Below are 16,338 nucleotides of genomic sequence, written 5' to 3'. Positions count from 1 at the left end.
AAACATTATATATATAAAATTATGTATAAATATATGTTAGAAAAATAAAAAAAATATAAATTGTAAACAAAATTAAGAAAAATACATTTATTTAAGTTATATTAACAACATATAAACATTTATAATTACGTATACATATATAAAACTTGATAGTTTAAATATATATAGTTAAAAATCAAAAATAAATATTAAAATTAAATTAATGTAATTTTAAGCGGTTTAGGCGGTCATCTAGGCGTCTGCTGAGCGCCTAGCGCCTAGACGGCGCCTAGGCAGCCGCCTAGACCGCTTTCTTGAACACTGGTGCTACCCAGTGATATTTTGAAAGTTTAAAACTGTGATTTTCCCATTTAATTTCACTTACTTCTTTAAACGGGAAATGCCGCATTGATGATATTCGATTACGGCAATTTTTGTGAGGAGTAAAAATATTTGGAGACGAGATTCGTATATCTCCGAAATCTTAAACATTTAATGGAAACAAAAAAAAGAATAGGAAAATATGAAGTTGATTTAGGGTTTCTTAAAATTTAGAGGATTAGTTAAAATATTCTCTGCAACTGTCGGGTTCAATTCAACGACGACTCTCTAACTCTCAAAATCAGGAGTCTAAGGCAGAGTTATAACTATGCACCAAGTCGAATCTCTGGTCTAAGTGGTTGTGTATGTTTCCACGGAAGACGGGAACCTTGGTACCCACTTCTCTCTCTCTCAAGGCAGAGTCAAGCTTTAAGGTAATCCTATCTTCGCTTCGTTTTCTCCATTCCACAACCACGAAGATTTTAATCATGTCTTTTTTGTTTTGTTTTGTGGTTTTAACAATCATGCCTTTGTCTTCACTACAATCTATATTGTCATCTTCTTCATTCCTTGACTCTATGGATCATAATGTTGGATATATGTATACTGATGTACATGATTCATTATTCTGTCGATTGCATTTGCTTTTCTTATTACACTTTTATTGGTTAAATATATAGAAGTTTTTAAATGGTGCAACCATGTTATTTTTTGTAGTGATATACTCATCGATGGAGAAGAGTGATCGGAAAAGGGTATCATCAAGCAATATAAAGCAAGAGAAATCTTCGCAACGCTCCACTACTCGTCATCAGAAACAAGATCCGGCTTGGAACTATGCCAGAGAAACTGTTGATTCAAGAGGGAGAAAAGTTACAGCTTGTGACTTTTGTGGTAAACAATATGTTGGAAGTGAAATAAATAGAATGAAACATCACTTGGCTGGATTGAAAGGAAGTAGAAGTGCATGCCCAAAAGTTTCTTCCAAGGTTCAACAGTCCATGAGAAAATCATTGGAAGAAATCGAAGAGAAACGAAAGGAAATAATCGTTCTGGATCTTGAAATGGAAGACGATGAAGTTGACCAACGTTCTCACCAATCTTGCAGTACTTCAACTCGTAAAAGAAAGGTTAGTTTGTATACCGATCGACTTACATTTGTACTTAAATGTAAGTCGATCACAATGAACGATACATATATATGATGCTCAGAAAAAGAAGAAAAAAAAAACACTATTTTATTTAGGAGAATGATTTAGGAGGACATCTAGTATTAACCCGATTTAAATTAGAAATAAATCTAAGCAAAAGCTCGAGCAGCTCTCGGTACGTCTAGCTTGTTAATAGACCTACTCGAAAAAATATATAGAAAGATAAGATCAAATCTACACAAATATGTAAAATTCCAAAAAATAAAAGATTATTTTCCAAGGATTAAGGAAATGAGTCATATCATTATCCGCACACCAACACCCCCTCTCAGTATATATACGGATATACCAAACTAGGGAACCTTTAGGCTCCATATTTGTGTAGAAAATATATAGTTGGCTATTCAAGCTTGTTTAGAACTTTCTAGTAATCTTTGAGTTCTACTTCTACCCATCAGTAAAGAAAGTAGTATGTTTTCTTGAATCTGTTGTTAATTCCCGGTCAAATCGATTGTGCGTGTTTTACTCGCATAAGGTACATGCGACTTCTTTTTCTTTTGTCTGTGACTGATGATAATGGTTTGATCATATTTCACATGCATTTATATAAATTGCATTCATATTATTAAATGATTTTGTTTCATAAAAACATAGTTATGTTTTTATGGGTCAAATAAAATTTTGACAAATTAAAATACATACATGGATGATTAATATATTTGTGACTGAATGGTTCAAAAAAAAAAAAAAAAAAAAAAAAAAAACATAACTATGTTTTTTCTTTTGTGTGTGGGTTTTTTTTTTCTTTTTTTTTTCAAAACAAGGTGAGCTAGTAGGAAAGATCATATTAGAACCCCACAAGATTTAATAGGATACACCGAAAAATAAAAGATTTAATGTCGTCGATTCATATTTGTAATGTCTCCTTATGAATTCAATCAATGAAAATGTTTCACACTTTGAAAAAGAAAGAAAAATAAATTGAAAGATACTTAGATTTACGAAGTTGCATAGCTTTTTCTTGAAAATTAAAAAACAGAGTAGAGTACAATATGTGTCTTTTGGTTAGCCAATAAAATATTAGTCTTTTGGTATTTCCCTGTACAAAAAAAATAAAAGAAGAGTGTCACATCATCTAAGTTATAACGCAACTCCTTAATTCCCAAGTTCTGTTTACCTTCCCTATGAAGTTTTCCTTGACACTCTCTCTTTAAATCCCCCTCACTTAGTTTCTTCTTTCTTCTCACATTTGCAGAGAGAAACCAAAAGCAAACCTGGAAGAAGCGAAACAATGGCGGAATCGGCTAAGGAACACATTGATCGAATCCGGAAGACTAAGTTTTCAATCGGCGGAGCTGATAACCCGTTGACGGAGGATCTTCATCAAGCTGTTAAGAATCTCTCCGCTGAGCTCTACGCTAAAGATGTTCACTTCCTCATGGAGCTTATCCAAGTACGTTTTTTTAAACTCTCTTCTTAGCCTCTGTCTCTCTGTCCATTTTGTGTGAGTTCGTGTTTCCGATTTGGCTCAGTTGTCTCTAGGGTTTGTGCTCTTTTCCCGAGATAATCTTGAACCCGAAATTTTGAATTATCTACTTATTTTTTCCCGCAATATTAGTTGCTCTGTGATTTTGAATTATCTAGACTCTGTGTATACACAAGTCTGATTAAAGAGAATGAATAATAATAATAACCTGATCTTGGTTTTGGAAAAATGTTGAACCAGAACCGGAACTAAACCGAACCAAATCGTTTTACATTCTCTACTTGGTTTTCTGTATTCAAGCATTTTCTCATATCATGTTAGCTTAGTTTTCATGTATTCCTCTCAATCAGAATCATGTTTGCTCTTAGTCACTCTCACACACACGCTAAAAATAAAAAGTATTAGAAATGGGTATGCTAGAAATATAATCTTCTCACATCGCAGTATAGTCTGCTTGCTAAGCATTAGATGTTTACGTCTCTGCTAATACTAAGCATTAACTTTGTTTTATTATTTTGTTTTGGTTTCTAGAATGCCGAGGATAATGAGTATCCGCAAGGTGTGGATCCAGCTCTTGAATTTGTGATAACATCTGAGGATATCACAGCTACAGGAGCTCCAGCAACTCTCCTTATCTTTAACAATGAGAAGGGTTTCTCTGAGAAGAACATTGAGTCTATTTGTAGTGTTGGAAGGTCTACAAAGAAAGGAAACCGCAAGCGTGGTTATATTGGAGAGAAAGGTATGTCTTTTGCCTTCTTACTATATGACCTCTAGACAAACTCAAATGTCAAAAGACTCTTATACTTACATGTTTGTTCTGTTTCAATCTTGGCAGGAATTGGTTTCAAGAGTGTGTTTCTTATCACCTCACAACCACATATTTTCAGCAATGGCTATCAGATTCGCTTTAATGAGGCACCTTGCAGCCACTGCAGCCTTGGATACATTGTACCCGAGTGGGTTGAGCAGCATCCTTCTCTTGTTGATATACAAAGGATGTATGGTTCAGGGTCTGCACTTCCGACCACAACCATTATCTTGCCTTTGAAGAGTGACAAAGTAAAGCCGGTGAAAGAACAGCTCTCCAATGTTCATCCTGAGGTGTTGCTGTTTTTGTCAAAGATCAAGCGCCTCTCTATCAGAGAATACTGCCAAGATCCTAGGCTCAGCACTGTGAACTCAATCGGAATTGTAAGTGAGACTAATTTTGTCACGAGGAAGAGCATTGATGCTGAGTCTTACACAATACATCTCTCAGCTTCTGATAACGGGAGAAACTCTGAACAAGAATGCTCTTACTACATGTGGAGGCAAAAGTTTCCAGTGAAACATGAGAACCGTGTGGACAGGAGAAGTGAGGTAGATGATTGGGTGATCACTTTGGCATTTCCATTTGGAGAGCGTCTTGGTCGAGGAAACAGCTCTCCTGGTATCTATGCGTTTCTTCCCACCGAGATGGTAACGAACTTCCCATTCATCATTCAAGCAGATTTCATACTCGCATCATCAAGAGAAACTATCCTACTGGATGATATATGGAACCAAGGGATTCTCAGCTGTGTCTCTACAGCTTTTGTGAATGCATTCACCTCCTTGGTGAAGAAGACTGAAGCTCCTGTCTCTAGCTTGGTGCCTACTTTTAGGTTCTTGCCTGTTAACCAGTCTACTTACGCGCAGCTGAATGTTGTCAGAGACTCTATCAAGGCAAGGGTTTCTGCTGAGGAAATTGTTCCAAGCATATCACATTTGGGACAGAAGTTTTTCCACAGGCCGTGTGATGTTGGTCGGCTCATTCCTGCTTTTTGGGATATTTTGGAGAAAGCGAGAGAAGAAGGTGCGAGCTTACAGAATATATCATCACATGGGATCTACATTTTGGATTCCTCGTTTGATAGAACAGTTTATGATAACGTTCTGGAGTTCTTGGGTTTGAAGCAAGTCAGCAACGAATGGTATGTAAAATGCATTCAGGGATGTGATCTAGTGACAAGTGTGTCAGAAGGTACGTATGTGGAGGTTCTACTCTTCATCGCTGAGAACTGGCAGTCTAGGTTTCAGAGTACAAACATGGTGAAAGTTCCACTTATCAAGTATGTTGTTCAAAAGGGAGCGAGTTCTCTTAGCAGCTTGGCAGAGTTCAGTCCTCGGACTCTTTGCTTGTCCACAGAGAAGAACCAGGCTTGGCTACTGGATTGGAACGATGAGTTAAAATGCATGTATAACTTTGTTTTCATGCCACAGACAACGCGGACAGCGTTCAAAGCCTGCTCCAAGAAGGAAGCGATACACAACTGGCTCAAAGAGAAGATTAAGGTCGCCAATATTAGTGTCTCTGACTATGCAAAACGTCTCAGGGAGAATCTTAATGGAGACAAGAGGCTTGTGGTTGCATATGGACACTTCCTACATCACTCACTCTCAAAGGATCTTTTATCAGAAGAAGAGGCGGGTAAATGCTGCAAAGACATGCCGCTTATAGACAACTATGGGAATGTCAACACAAGAAGGAATGGAGTTCTTGTCCCTGCTAGCTCTGGTAAATGGGTTAGCTTAGTTGGCTCCAACCCATGGAGACAGAATGGATACATTGAACTGTCAGAAGAGTATTTGTCGTCTGACAGGTTTGCTGGTCTGCGGTCTAACAAGAGAGACCTTCTCGAGTTCTTGAAAGTTTATGTTAAGGCTGGAGATATACCAGACATAGAACCTCCTAATGCTGCTATACCTGCGTTGTCTGGAGCTCTTAAAAAGGAGAATGTTCTGTTGCTGTTGGAGTGGATCAAGCGTAATAGACATGCTCTTCGTTCCAATTTTTTGGATTCTGTTAGAGGAGGAAGCTGGTTGAGAACAACAATGAATGGTTTCTCTGATTACCGTCCACCTTCTCAGTCGTTTTACCATACTTCATCATGGGGAAGTATTCTGCAGAACGGATTGATTCTTGTTGATATCCCGCTGGTCGATCGCAGATACTATGGGAAAGAGATTGAGAACTACAAAGAAGAGCTGAAAACTGCTGGTGTTATGTTTGAGTTCAGTGACGCCTGTGCATTTGTTGGGAACCACCTTATGAGTTTAGCTGAGACTTCAACACTGTCAAGCGCAAACGTGTTCTCCATTTTGAAGTTCATTAGGTACTTGAGAGAGAAGCGCCTCCCGCCAGCTGATTTCATCACTGCAGTCAAAGATGGTCCATGGCTGAAGACAAGTTCTGGTTACAGATCTCCAGATGGTGCTGTTTTGTTCAGCCAAGACTGGAAAGCTGCATCACTGATCAGCGATATCCCATTCATCGACAGAGGTTTCTATGGTGAAGTTAGCCTCAGTGTCTACAAGGAAGAGCTTGAGTTGCTTGGCGTTGTAGTTAAGTTTCCTGGTAATCACAGCCTCATCGTTTCTCACTTGAATATTTCAAAGCTGACTTATTTGTCACCTGATGCAATGCTCCTAGTACTTGACTGCATGCGTAAACTTAGTCCGCACAAGCTGATCAATGCCATGAGGAATTCTCAATGCTTCAAGACAAAGAAGAATGGCTATAAATCCCCTGCTGAGTGTTTCATACCTGATCCAGAGTGTAGTTGTCTTCTTTCTGTTTTTGATTGCTTCCCTTCGATCGACGATGGTTTCTATGGAAGCAGAATCTTTTCTTACAAAGAAGAACTGAAACAGATTGGTGTTAAGGTTCAGCTTGAAGATGTTGTGAACGAGTTTGTGCGCACTTTCAAAGAGAAAGCTACCTCCTCTAGGTTAACCCAATGCACCTCTTCGTCCCTTTTATCTTGCTACAGGCAGCTGATGGGAAGTTTTCACAAGTTTCCTGTAGAACTTGTGGATAGCTTCAAAAAGTTGAAATGGCTGCAAACCAAACTCGGCGATTTCCGAGAACCAAAGGATTGTATTCTCTTTGATTCAGACTGGGAACCTCTCCGTCTCATAGCGAACCTTCCGTTTATCGATGACAGTTCCAACTGGTATGGCAAGAGTATCTACGGTTACAAGAAAGAGTTACAAAGCTTGGATGTTACAGTTGAGCTGAGAAAAGGCATGAGCCATGTGGTTCGCTCCCTAAGTCTCCCTGATCCATCTCGCATCACTCCTGCAAGCGCACTGTCTCTTTTTAAGTGCTTCACCTTCTTGCGTGAAGACAGAAACTGTATTCTCCTTGAAGATTTTCTTGATAAAGTTTCTGGCAAATGGTTGAAGACACATTTTGGTTACCAAAGTCCCGGTGAGTGTCTCTTGTTTGATAACAGCTGGAAATTAGAGCCGTGTGATGGTCCTTTCATCGACGAAGAGTATTATGGCTCAGAGCTTAAATCGTTCAGAGAAGAGCTTATCCAGATAGGAGTTGGTCATACTTCAGCTAAAGCTTGCCAGTTGCTTGCTAGTCACGTCTATTCTCATTCTGAAACTGATAGTATTACTCGGATATACGGATTTCTCAATGAAGCTAAATGGGAACCTGAGAAAGATGCGTCTCTAGGGCGGATTTGGTTACCGAGAGATGAGAAATGGGCAGATGTTTCTAGCTGCGTTCTCTATGACAAGGATAAGCTGTTTGGTTCAAGACTTAATGTTCTTGAAAACCATTACAAGGATCATGACGTTGTCGAGCTCTTAGCCTTCTTCTCGTCTGTATTTAAAGTGAGAACCAACCCGTCAATTGACGATTACTGTGGTTTGTGGAGAGATTGGGAGAGAATGACGGACAGATTGTCAAATGATAAGTGTTGTGCGTTCTGGAGTTTTGTTGTGAGACACAACACTCGTAGAGCTGAGAAGCTCCTCTCTGATACCTTTACGCGTTTACCTGTACACGCGTTGGACTGCAACAGCGATGAAGGAGGAGTCATGTTGGCTAACAGAAGCGACGTGTTCATACCTGATGACTTGCTCTTGAAAGATCTGTTCATCAACTCTCCTGTTTTTGTCTGGTATCCAACTCCAAGCATCTCTGCATTGTCCCGAACCAAGCTTGTTGAGCTTTACAGACAAATCGGTGTCAAAGAGATCTCCAAATGTGTCACGGTCACAGAAGCTGAGCTAAGTGGAGTCCAAATTGAGCAGCAAGAGGTCAACGAGTCAAAGAGTAATCTGATCGGACCAGGGCTTGTGAAGCTGATTCTTGGATTCCTCTCTGATCCAACTCTCAAGGTAGAAGCTGAGGAACGTTCAAGAATAATACAGTGCCTTGTTGACATCGACGTTAAAGAAACTTTGGAGACGATCACGACGGAGTATACTCTGAATCTACCGTCCAAGGGAGAGAAGCTGATTGCAGAGGCTAAGAGGATGATAAGGTGGGAGAGAGAGAAAGGAGTGGTTTATGCAGAGAAGTTGGAGAAAGCTTGTGGGAAAAGAAAGGTTTTGGAGTACGCCACCTGTTTTGCCGATGTGATTGCTAAGGGACTGATGTGGGAGAGGGAGGATCTGATCGGACGGTTATCAGAGCTTGTGAAGATGGCGTACTTGGTTGAGTTTGATGAAGAGGCTTTAGAGTTTCTTATGAAGTCCAAGAATCTTCAAGTCTACGAAGAAGATGAGAAACTTATCTCAGATGAATTCTCTCTCAAGTAAAAATAAGGTACGTCAATTTCAGAATTTATATTGGTAATTTTGCTCTGTAGATTTTATTCCTGCATTTGTGAAATTAACAATATTTTTTCCTTTTTTGCAGGTTTACTCTATATCCCAAGTAACCAACCATAGGGAACTCTAGTCTCTATGTCTGTCTTGTTTATGTGTTTTATTTTGGTATTTGGAGCTTTTTGTAACATTGCTACTCTTTTGAAGTTACTACTAATAAAAATGAAATATTTCAGTTGTTTCATTTTACCAGCAATTAAAAGGCTTTTTATCCTTTTTTTTAACATATACTTTACACAAAACACGTTACAATGAGGTAATAATCAAACAAACTTGAATCACAATCTTTTGTTTCCTTGATCTCTTCTTACTTTTTTTTCATAACCCTTTTTTCACAATCTTGTAATTTGGCTTACACCGTAGACTATAACCGCCCTATACCAGTTCCGGTTCTGCCTCTACTTGCTGCTGCTGTATCGAATATCTCAACATGTAAATCCCTGGAAGCATCATTGTCTGAAGACTCTGAGCTGTCTTCTTCACCAGCTCTTTTATCATCTCTAGTTCTTAAATCTTCGTTAATACGGCTTGACAATTCCCAACTCCCTCCTCTTCTTCCTCTGCTGGACTCTCTCGAATGCATAATCCCTTGTCCTCTGCTTGACTCTCTCGAATGCATAATACCTCGTCCTTCAGACTCTTCTGGTGGAAGCATTCTGCTCAAATCCCGTGATGTAACCGCTGCTTCCATGTCCTTGTCCATGTCACCGAGTTCTTCCTCTACTGTCTCGTGCCACACTGGTTTTCTTCCCATCTCTATGTCGTTGGAAACTTTCTGTAAGCTCGGGCTTGACATCCCTCCGTTTACTGTCCTTGGTGGGATTGCTGGCTCCTTTGAAACCTTTGCTCTGAAACTGTTCTGTGATATGGCAACATTTGTGCAGAATACTTCCATGAAATTCCCTATTATTCCTTTGTTGAAGGGGTTCTCGTGTCTATCATACCGATACCTGAAGTTTTCGTAAGTTGACTGCCAAATCACAACATATCAAACAACAGAGAACCAGTTAACAAGGCAGCTAAATTTATCCAACAGTTTGAGGGCATAATGAAACATGGAGCTTTTAGTGAAACATGGAGGTTTAAGAGAGCAAGTATCTTTACCTGATTAGTACTCATTAAGTACAAGTGGAAACAAGTAAGCCCACCAACAAACCAGACACAGATGAAAGTGTAGATTATTAGCGCGATGGAAGCAGGAGTCTTGAGAAAAGATTTCCAAATGTTTATGTTTTCACTATTCATTATGCGTACGACGTAGATCCAGCAAAACACATGGACATAAATGCAGAGAAGAGTTGAGCACAGCACAAACATGAAGTAGAACCTATAGTTTCTCTGCAATCAAATACCCCAAATTACTGTTAGTTACTCTTGAATCATCTACGTATATGCAATTATTCTATATGCAATTTAGAAATCCTAGATACGGATGAGAAAAGAGGGAACAAGCAAGATTTTAGTTGAGGCAAAATAAAAACCATTACCAATCCAATGCACTGACCAAGCCAAGGACAGTGGTGATCAAACTTGTCAACGCAGTTGTTGCATATGGAGCAATGAGAAGCACGGGGCGGTCTGTAAAGCATGCATGTGTCACAGTATTTGATCTTCACAGTAATTCCATTAACAATCAAATCCTTTGTCCGAGGCAATCGACTCTGAGGAGTATGAGCAAGACGTGGTTCTCCACTGCCTTCAGTAACCTCTGGTTCAGGAGGATACAGATTACGTGGTATTATTCCTGGGTCTCTCGCCGATGTTACAAGAAGAAATATTAGATCCTGTGGAGAAACATAAAAAACCAAACTTTAGTATCATAATACAGCAGAGATATGTAAATGCAGAATCGTAATCATGAGAAAGAGGAACTCACTAATACGATTAGACCAACAGCGACAGCTAATATGGATACTCCTCTATGGTGAGGGAAGTCATCAATAAATTTTCTGCCAACAAATACACAGAATATAATAACAGGAGCTGTAATCAAGAAGATGGTGATTAGAATAGATCGAGCATCAGGTCCAAACACAAGCCTTCCTCCAAGGAAGAACACCTGTAGAAAAGAAGAAAAAATCAAAGATCAGTAAAAGTATTGGAAAAAAATAACTAGTTACATTACATACATAACCAAAACAGTTGATTTAACAACCAACTTAAAGTCACTAAAAACAACTCTTGTAACTAATGAGATCACAAAGGTCTAACTTTGAAAGATACCAGCATCTTTGACAGCATAAACCAGACAAAATCTCTATACAAAGTAGTTGAACTGATTAGGTGACCAAAGCGAGGAAAACATTGAGCATCCATGGGTGTCTAATTATCTCAATGAAAGCACAAATCTTGATGGATCATCATTCATTAGATAAAAAGCAAAATGGAGACTAATGAAGCAAGTAAAATCTAAGAGCTTTCAAAGTCAAATCCCAATTCAAGAATGAGTAAAACCCCTAAAAATTAAAGCTTTTATACATCTCAACATTAGGGTATAGAAGAAGTCAAACTTAAAACTCCAAACTTCTGAAGAATGAAACAAACCCAGAACAAAAAAAAAAAAACGACTTTTCCACAATTTCCGAGTAAACAACAACAACTCCACCAAAAATCTGATACAGATCTTACTCAATAAGACCTTAAAATCTAACCCAACCAACCAAAAAAAAATAATCATTGTAAGAGATAAAAGAAGAAGCTCACGTTATTCCCTTTCCAGCCTTTGTAAGTTCTGATCAGCTCATCTCCACCACCACTAGAACTCGGAGCTCCGTGACGCCGATCTGACGGCTGCAAATCTAACATCGGAGAAAACCCAGAAAATAAATAAAAATCGCGTTTTTTTTTGTTGTTGCTACAAAGTCTTGTTTAGAACAAAAAAGGAGAGAGAAAACAAAAAAGATTGAATTCAAAAAAAATAAAAAAGGAAATATTGACTAGAGGGAGACAGAGATGAGAATTATGTTTTTTTTTTTTTCCTTCTTCCTCTAAAAAGCTATAGAGAGCCTACTTGGCCACTTTAAGCCACCTTTCTCTTTTCTTACGAGTCAACAACTAATTTCAAGACTTCAATTTAAAATTTTAATTGTGTGTTTATTTTGGTAATGTATTAATGATTTTCTTTCTTTCTTTCTGTCAACTAAAATCATTGATGTGTCATAGATTCAGTAAGCTGTTTTTTTTTTTAGAGGAATCAGTCTTCTTGGCATATTATTATAACAAGCCTTTTTAAGTTATTTCCACTTCCAGTAAGTATATTATAAATTTAATTGGGTAAATGACAATGAAATTAACTGAAAATTAAGTACATAGTTTATATGGGGTGTGACATGTAACTGTTGAATTTTGATTAGGAAAAAATATTACTAAAAAAAAAAAAAAATATTACTATGTATACTAATTTATTATTAATGTGCTATTTAATTGTTGTAAGAAACTGATTTTATCATTAATACACAATTTTATTGATAACGCGTAGAACATATATACTAGTACTCCCTCTCTATCACAATAGATGATGTTTTAAGATTTTTACAAGAATTAAGAAAAATATTTAATGTTTAGCAATAAATGTATTATTTGTTTATAATAACATATTTTTATAATTATTAACCAATAGTATTTCATTAAACTTTTAAATTCTCATTTAATGATTCTTGAAATGTGCAATTGCTTAGCATTAATTGGTAAAATTATACAGAAAATCATCTTTTCTGATACAAAATAAAATCCTAAAACATTATCTATTATGATACAGAGGGAGTAATATTTAACGTGTTAAATAATGACATAAAATTTCACATAATACAATTAGCGAATATACAATTTTTATATGTTGCAATATATAAGTAGGAAAGGAACTCAGAGAAAGAATAAACAAAACCCATTAAATATTGTTCTTAATTTCTTAGGATTTAAGATTGAAAGATGATAATTATATATAGAATGAAGGAGAGAGATTACTGGTTTTATCTCTTTCTACGGCATGACTCCAAGATCCTTGAAGTATTCATGCTCCAGGGCGGCTCTTGCGTTGATTCTTCTGCTCGGATCCATTATCAGCATTTTCTGTAACAAACCAAATCAAACGGAGACATATTATTATCATCTTTACTTCCACATGAGCTTCACAAGTTCCATGAATCCTGGTTATTGAATATTGTTCATGTCTAAGACTAGTTTGGTTTTGGCTTGATGTGGCATATACAAGGAGCCAACCCAATGCCTCTGCTTTTTGTTTAGAAACCATTAAGACTCTCTGGGGGAGGTTAGTCCGCCGGCTCACAGTTTTCACCTAACCAAAGGTTTCTTTCTAGTCCTATCGATGACTTTAAAAGACAACTAAAACCTCAAGTGGTTAAAGGTTCAGTAGAGTAAGCATGAAACCAGGTCCATCAAAATCAAGTATCCAGGTGTCTAAAGTAGCAGAAGTAGAATATATAGATGTGTGTGTATATGGTCAGTGAACTTACAGAAAGGAGATCGATTCCATCGGGATCTAGATTGGGGACAAAACTTTGTAACTCCTGTGGTATACGAAAAGAAAAACAAGGGTAAGAATGTTATTGTGTCGTGAACTCTTGTTTGCTGAAAACAAGATGTATAAGTGAACAAAGAAATTTGAAGTACCGTTGGTTTCCACTTAGGGAAAGCAGATTTATAATCTGGCAGACCAGTTACCCCACGCCACGTATCCTCGTATGGAGTTCCCATGATTCTGGTTGAAGAAAAAATGCATGGCAGTGAAAATTACATTTCAAGTTGAGAATGTTTTCAGAATTCCTTGTTATATCATTGCAGACAAGTTCTTTTGACTTGTAATATTTAGAAGATGACTGGATTGAGTAAGTTAGTAATGAAACCTGAAAATCTTAAAGAGTTGATCAATCTCGGAGTCTCCAGGAAATAAGGGCTTTTGGCTGATCATCTCAGCAAATATGCATCCCACAGACCAGATATCAACGGGTGTAGAGTACTGATGAGATCCTAGGAGTATCTCTGGTGCTCGGTACCAGAGAGTAACCACCTAGAAGGAACACAACGAACAAATTGTGAGAATAACCATCAGGAGACGTCAAAATCTGAATATAGCACTGAGACCTATTATGGTATCTCGAATCCGTCTATCTGAAATGTCTTAGTCCTTTATTCACACTTATCAGATACTTAAGTGATTCTTTACCCTTTAGGAATGAAGCAAATGTGAAGCCATGCCAAAGATTTCATAACAGAAACAAATGAACAAGAATTAAGCTCTTTGGCACCTCATGAGTAAACGTCCTGACAGGGATACCAAATGCTCTGGCCAGTCCAAAATCTGCAAGCTTTAGTGAGTTTGTGCGGCGATCAATCAACAAATTCTGTGGCTTTAGATCACGATGGAGAACTCTGTGAGAGTGGCAATACGCAATTCCACGGAGAATCTGGTAAAGATATGTCTGCAGAGAGTGAATAAACAGCTCTAATCAGCTTGTGTTGAGTACTAAAAACGCATTGGAAGGACATAACATAACTTAGATTTTCACCAATATGCAGTAATAGGTAGAGTTACTAAATAGACCAGAAGGAAATTTATGACAACATGACCAACCAAATAGCTCAATAAGACAGTACGTTAAGGGGTTTCTGGTTTGTTAAAGTGCTTCACATAAAACTGCGTTAAGCACATAAATAAATAAAAATGCCTAAAGTGTAGCACTTACTTTGATCATATGTAGATCCTTGGAGAAATCAGGAGTTGAATCCATGTGCTTTTTGAGATCTAAATCAAGATACTCAAAAACCAGATACAAACGCTTCTCGCTGTGCACTACATCCTGCAACCTGTGAACAAAATAAAACAAAATCAACCAAAATTGTTCACGAGACTCATGCTGAATCAGTTTTCAACCATTAGTTTTCGAACAACTTCATACTTGACAATGTTGCTGTGCTGCATTTCTTTCAAGAGGGAGATTTCTCTAATAGCTGTGCTAGGTACACCTTCATCCTCCTGCTCAAGCCGGATCTTCTTCAAAGCTATAGTCTCATTGGTCACTTTGTCTCGTGCCTTATAAACCACACCGTAAGTACCTTCACCAATCTTCTCAACTTTCTCGTACTGCATTATTAAGTATGAGCACTTTTAACAGAAACTCTCGTCAAAGAGCAAAACAGTAACTATGAACTGAAACAACTATTACACAAACCTGATCCATCAATTCCAGAATAATCAAACTGAAGCAACTCTGCACATGTAAATCTGAATGTCACAAACACAAACTAATCGCAAAATTTCATCTACAGAATAGAATAATAAAACATCACAGGCTATATTAGTTGAGCTATCTCAGCACATTCTACACCGCAAATGTTCTATGAAGTCAAATTGTACAAAAAGACGCAGGAAACAAACAAACAAACAAAATAGCTCAGATCCAAGCTACTGTGAGTTAATTTCTTTGGACAGATTATGAAAATGAACAATCAAACAAGGCTGCTTATATCGTTCAAGAGAACAAATCGGGAAAAATAAAAACGAAATCCAGAGCAGCGAACTCGTATTTTTCTCCAATCCAGAGAAACATGGAGCTAACCGAACAATCATACGAGAAAATGCACCAAAAAAAAAAAAATGAACCACAAGTCTAAATCTAGTGAAGAAACACTAGTAAGGTACGATACTGGAAATGCTAAAAGGGGGAAAACAAGTAGAGATCAGCATCGAAGCAGTAACATAATGGAAGATGAAGAGTAAGGTGAATTGACAATAACAAGTTCAAGCCAGAATTCGAACGAAAAAAAAAAAAAAAGTTCATCCAGTAAGAAATTGATCGGAGAGTAACGAGAATCAAGTTACCGGAGACGATCGGATGTAGTGTGAGAGTGAGACTAGCACAACGACGGATCCTCTCTCAGAGCTCTTGTCTCTGAGAAAAAAGGCAGGAGTATTAAAAAAGAGAAGGAGGAGGAGGAGGAGGGTGGTTTCTGTGAAGCTTGAAGAAGAGAGGACTAGGGAAAGGCGATTGACTTAATTGAGTCACGATTTTTTTCTTTTTTTCTTTTTCTTTTCTCATTTTTTTTTTTTTTTTTTTAATTAATGTGTGAGTGACGAAATTTTTGTTCGTTATTATTTTTTTCTTAAATCTCTAATTTACCTAACCGCATTAACTTGGTATGAAATTGTATTTTTTAATATACCGAATCTAATTTTGAAAGAGACGGTTTGGAATTGGATCAGTAAAAGTAAATAATTGAATTCAAAGAAAAAAAATCTGCAGCACCAACCCAAAGATAAATGGGAGAAAGTTATGTTTGATTAAAAATTTTATGTCAGTAAGCAACTCAACATTTAATGTAAATAATAAAGTCTTGCACCAATGACCAACTCAAAGATAAATTGGAGAATAATAAGTCATAATTACTTTATGAATGTTGTATTAAGAGACAGAAGTCTTATTCATTTTGAAATCTCCATCATGCCTGTTTTAGTATCTAAATTGAGCTGTTTATGTTGTTATACTAATAGTAGTATGTACTAATTGCAGCAGTATTATGCATCCTACCTTTAGGTGTCCCTATGAAGCTCATCAAAAAAGAAATGAAAGTGTCACAAGAACCCAGATTATGCTCCTATTTCACAATCATTAAGCCATGTTGCTTAAGTTCCTGTTATCAAAGAAGTGTGATTCAAGAGAATCATCACTTTCATCTTAAGAAGAAATCTGGTTCACACTTTGCCCTAGCTTTTCTGTTTTTTATTTCTATTGG

General features: G+C 37.3%; 3 protein-coding genes across 4 annotated transcripts; 1 reads left to right on the top strand and 2 right to left on the bottom strand.

Moving 5' to 3' along the window:
• Positions 1-1,023: 1,023 nt before the first annotated feature.
• Positions 1,024-8,773, top strand: LOC104715434 (uncharacterized). 2 transcript variants are annotated; one of them, XM_087465327.1, is made up of 5 exons: positions 1,024-1,430; positions 2,707-2,904; positions 3,469-3,679; positions 3,776-8,527; positions 8,621-8,773. In XM_087465327.1, the coding sequence occupies exons 1-4, from the start codon at positions 1,032-1,034 to the stop codon at positions 8,518-8,520; spliced, it is 5,553 nt and encodes a 1,850-aa protein (XP_087321453.1). In that variant the 5' UTR covers positions 1,024-1,031; the 3' UTR covers positions 8,521-8,527; positions 8,621-8,773. The 2 variants fall into 2 exon arrangements, with proteins under 2 accessions (XP_087321453.1, XP_010431143.2); XM_010432841.2 differs by lacking the exon at positions 1,024-1,430 and having other exon boundaries at positions 2,629-2,904.
• On the bottom strand, positions 8,774-12,059 carry LOC104711372 (putative protein S-acyltransferase 5). Its single transcript, XM_010428071.3, has 5 exons — positions 11,293-12,059; positions 10,466-10,648; positions 10,077-10,373; positions 9,694-9,927; positions 8,774-9,559 (listed from the first exon to the last, which is right to left on the bottom strand). Exons 1-5 carry the CDS (start codon positions 11,392-11,394, stop codon positions 8,954-8,956), a joined length of 1,422 nt encoding a protein of 473 aa, XP_010426373.1. The 5' UTR covers positions 11,395-12,059; the 3' UTR covers positions 8,774-8,953.
• On the bottom strand, positions 8,774-15,598 carry LOC104711373 (cyclin-dependent kinase A-1). The gene is made up of 14 exons (XM_010428072.3): positions 15,428-15,598; positions 14,778-14,816; positions 14,505-14,689; positions 14,292-14,412; positions 13,854-14,027; positions 13,452-13,615; positions 13,219-13,306; positions 13,062-13,115; positions 12,553-12,657; positions 11,293-11,387; positions 10,466-10,648; positions 10,077-10,373; positions 9,694-9,927; positions 8,774-9,559 (listed from the first exon to the last, which is right to left on the bottom strand). The coding sequence occupies exons 2-9, from the start codon at positions 14,784-14,786 to the stop codon at positions 12,568-12,570; spliced, it is 885 nt and encodes a 294-aa protein (XP_010426374.1). The 5' UTR covers positions 14,787-14,816; positions 15,428-15,598; the 3' UTR covers positions 8,774-9,559; positions 9,694-9,927; positions 10,077-10,373; positions 10,466-10,648; positions 11,293-11,387; positions 12,553-12,567.
• Between the last annotated feature and the right edge of the window lie 740 nt (positions 15,599-16,338).

This window comes from Camelina sativa, chromosome 9 (assembly GCF_030686135.1).
Source record: "Camelina sativa cultivar CO46 ecotype springtype chromosome 9, ASM3068613v1".
Taxonomy (NCBI): domain Eukaryota; kingdom Viridiplantae; phylum Streptophyta; class Magnoliopsida; order Brassicales; family Brassicaceae; genus Camelina; species Camelina sativa.
The sequence above is the reverse complement of the archived record's forward strand: the minus strand, read 5'-3'. Positions and strand labels throughout refer to the sequence as shown.

Excerpts from the sequence above, each read along its gene's own strand:
- LOC104715434 (XM_087465327.1), top strand. The coding sequence starts at position 1,032 with ATGGAGAAGAGTGATCGGAAAAGGGTATCATCAAGCAATATAAAGCAA. Across the intron at positions 2,905-3,468 it reads TCCTCATGGAGCTTATCCAA|AATGCCGAGGATAATGAGTA; the intron begins GTACGTTTTTTT and ends TTTGGTTTCTAG. Across the intron at positions 3,680-3,775 it reads TGGTTATATTGGAGAGAAAG|GAATTGGTTTCAAGAGTGTG; the intron begins GTATGTCTTTTG and ends CAATCTTGGCAG.
- LOC104711372 (XM_010428071.3), bottom strand. The coding sequence starts at position 11,394 with ATGTTAGATTTGCAGCCGTCAGATCGGCGTCACGGAGCTCCGAGTTCT. Across the intron at positions 9,928-10,076 it reads TTGGTCAGTGCATTGGATTG|AGAAACTATAGGTTCTACTT; the intron begins GTAATGGTTTTT and ends ATTTGATTGCAG. Across the intron at positions 9,560-9,693 it reads ACTTAATGAGTACTAATCAG|TCAACTTACGAAAACTTCAG; the intron begins GTAAAGATACTT and ends GTGATTTGGCAG.
- LOC104711373 (XM_010428072.3), bottom strand. Across the intron at positions 14,028-14,291 it reads AGGATCTACATATGATCAAA|ACATATCTTTACCAGATTCT; the intron begins GTAAGTGCTACA and ends CACTCTCTGCAG. Across the intron at positions 13,307-13,451 it reads CAACTCTTTAAGATTTTCAG|AATCATGGGAACTCCATACG; the intron begins GTTTCATTACTA and ends TTCTTCAACCAG.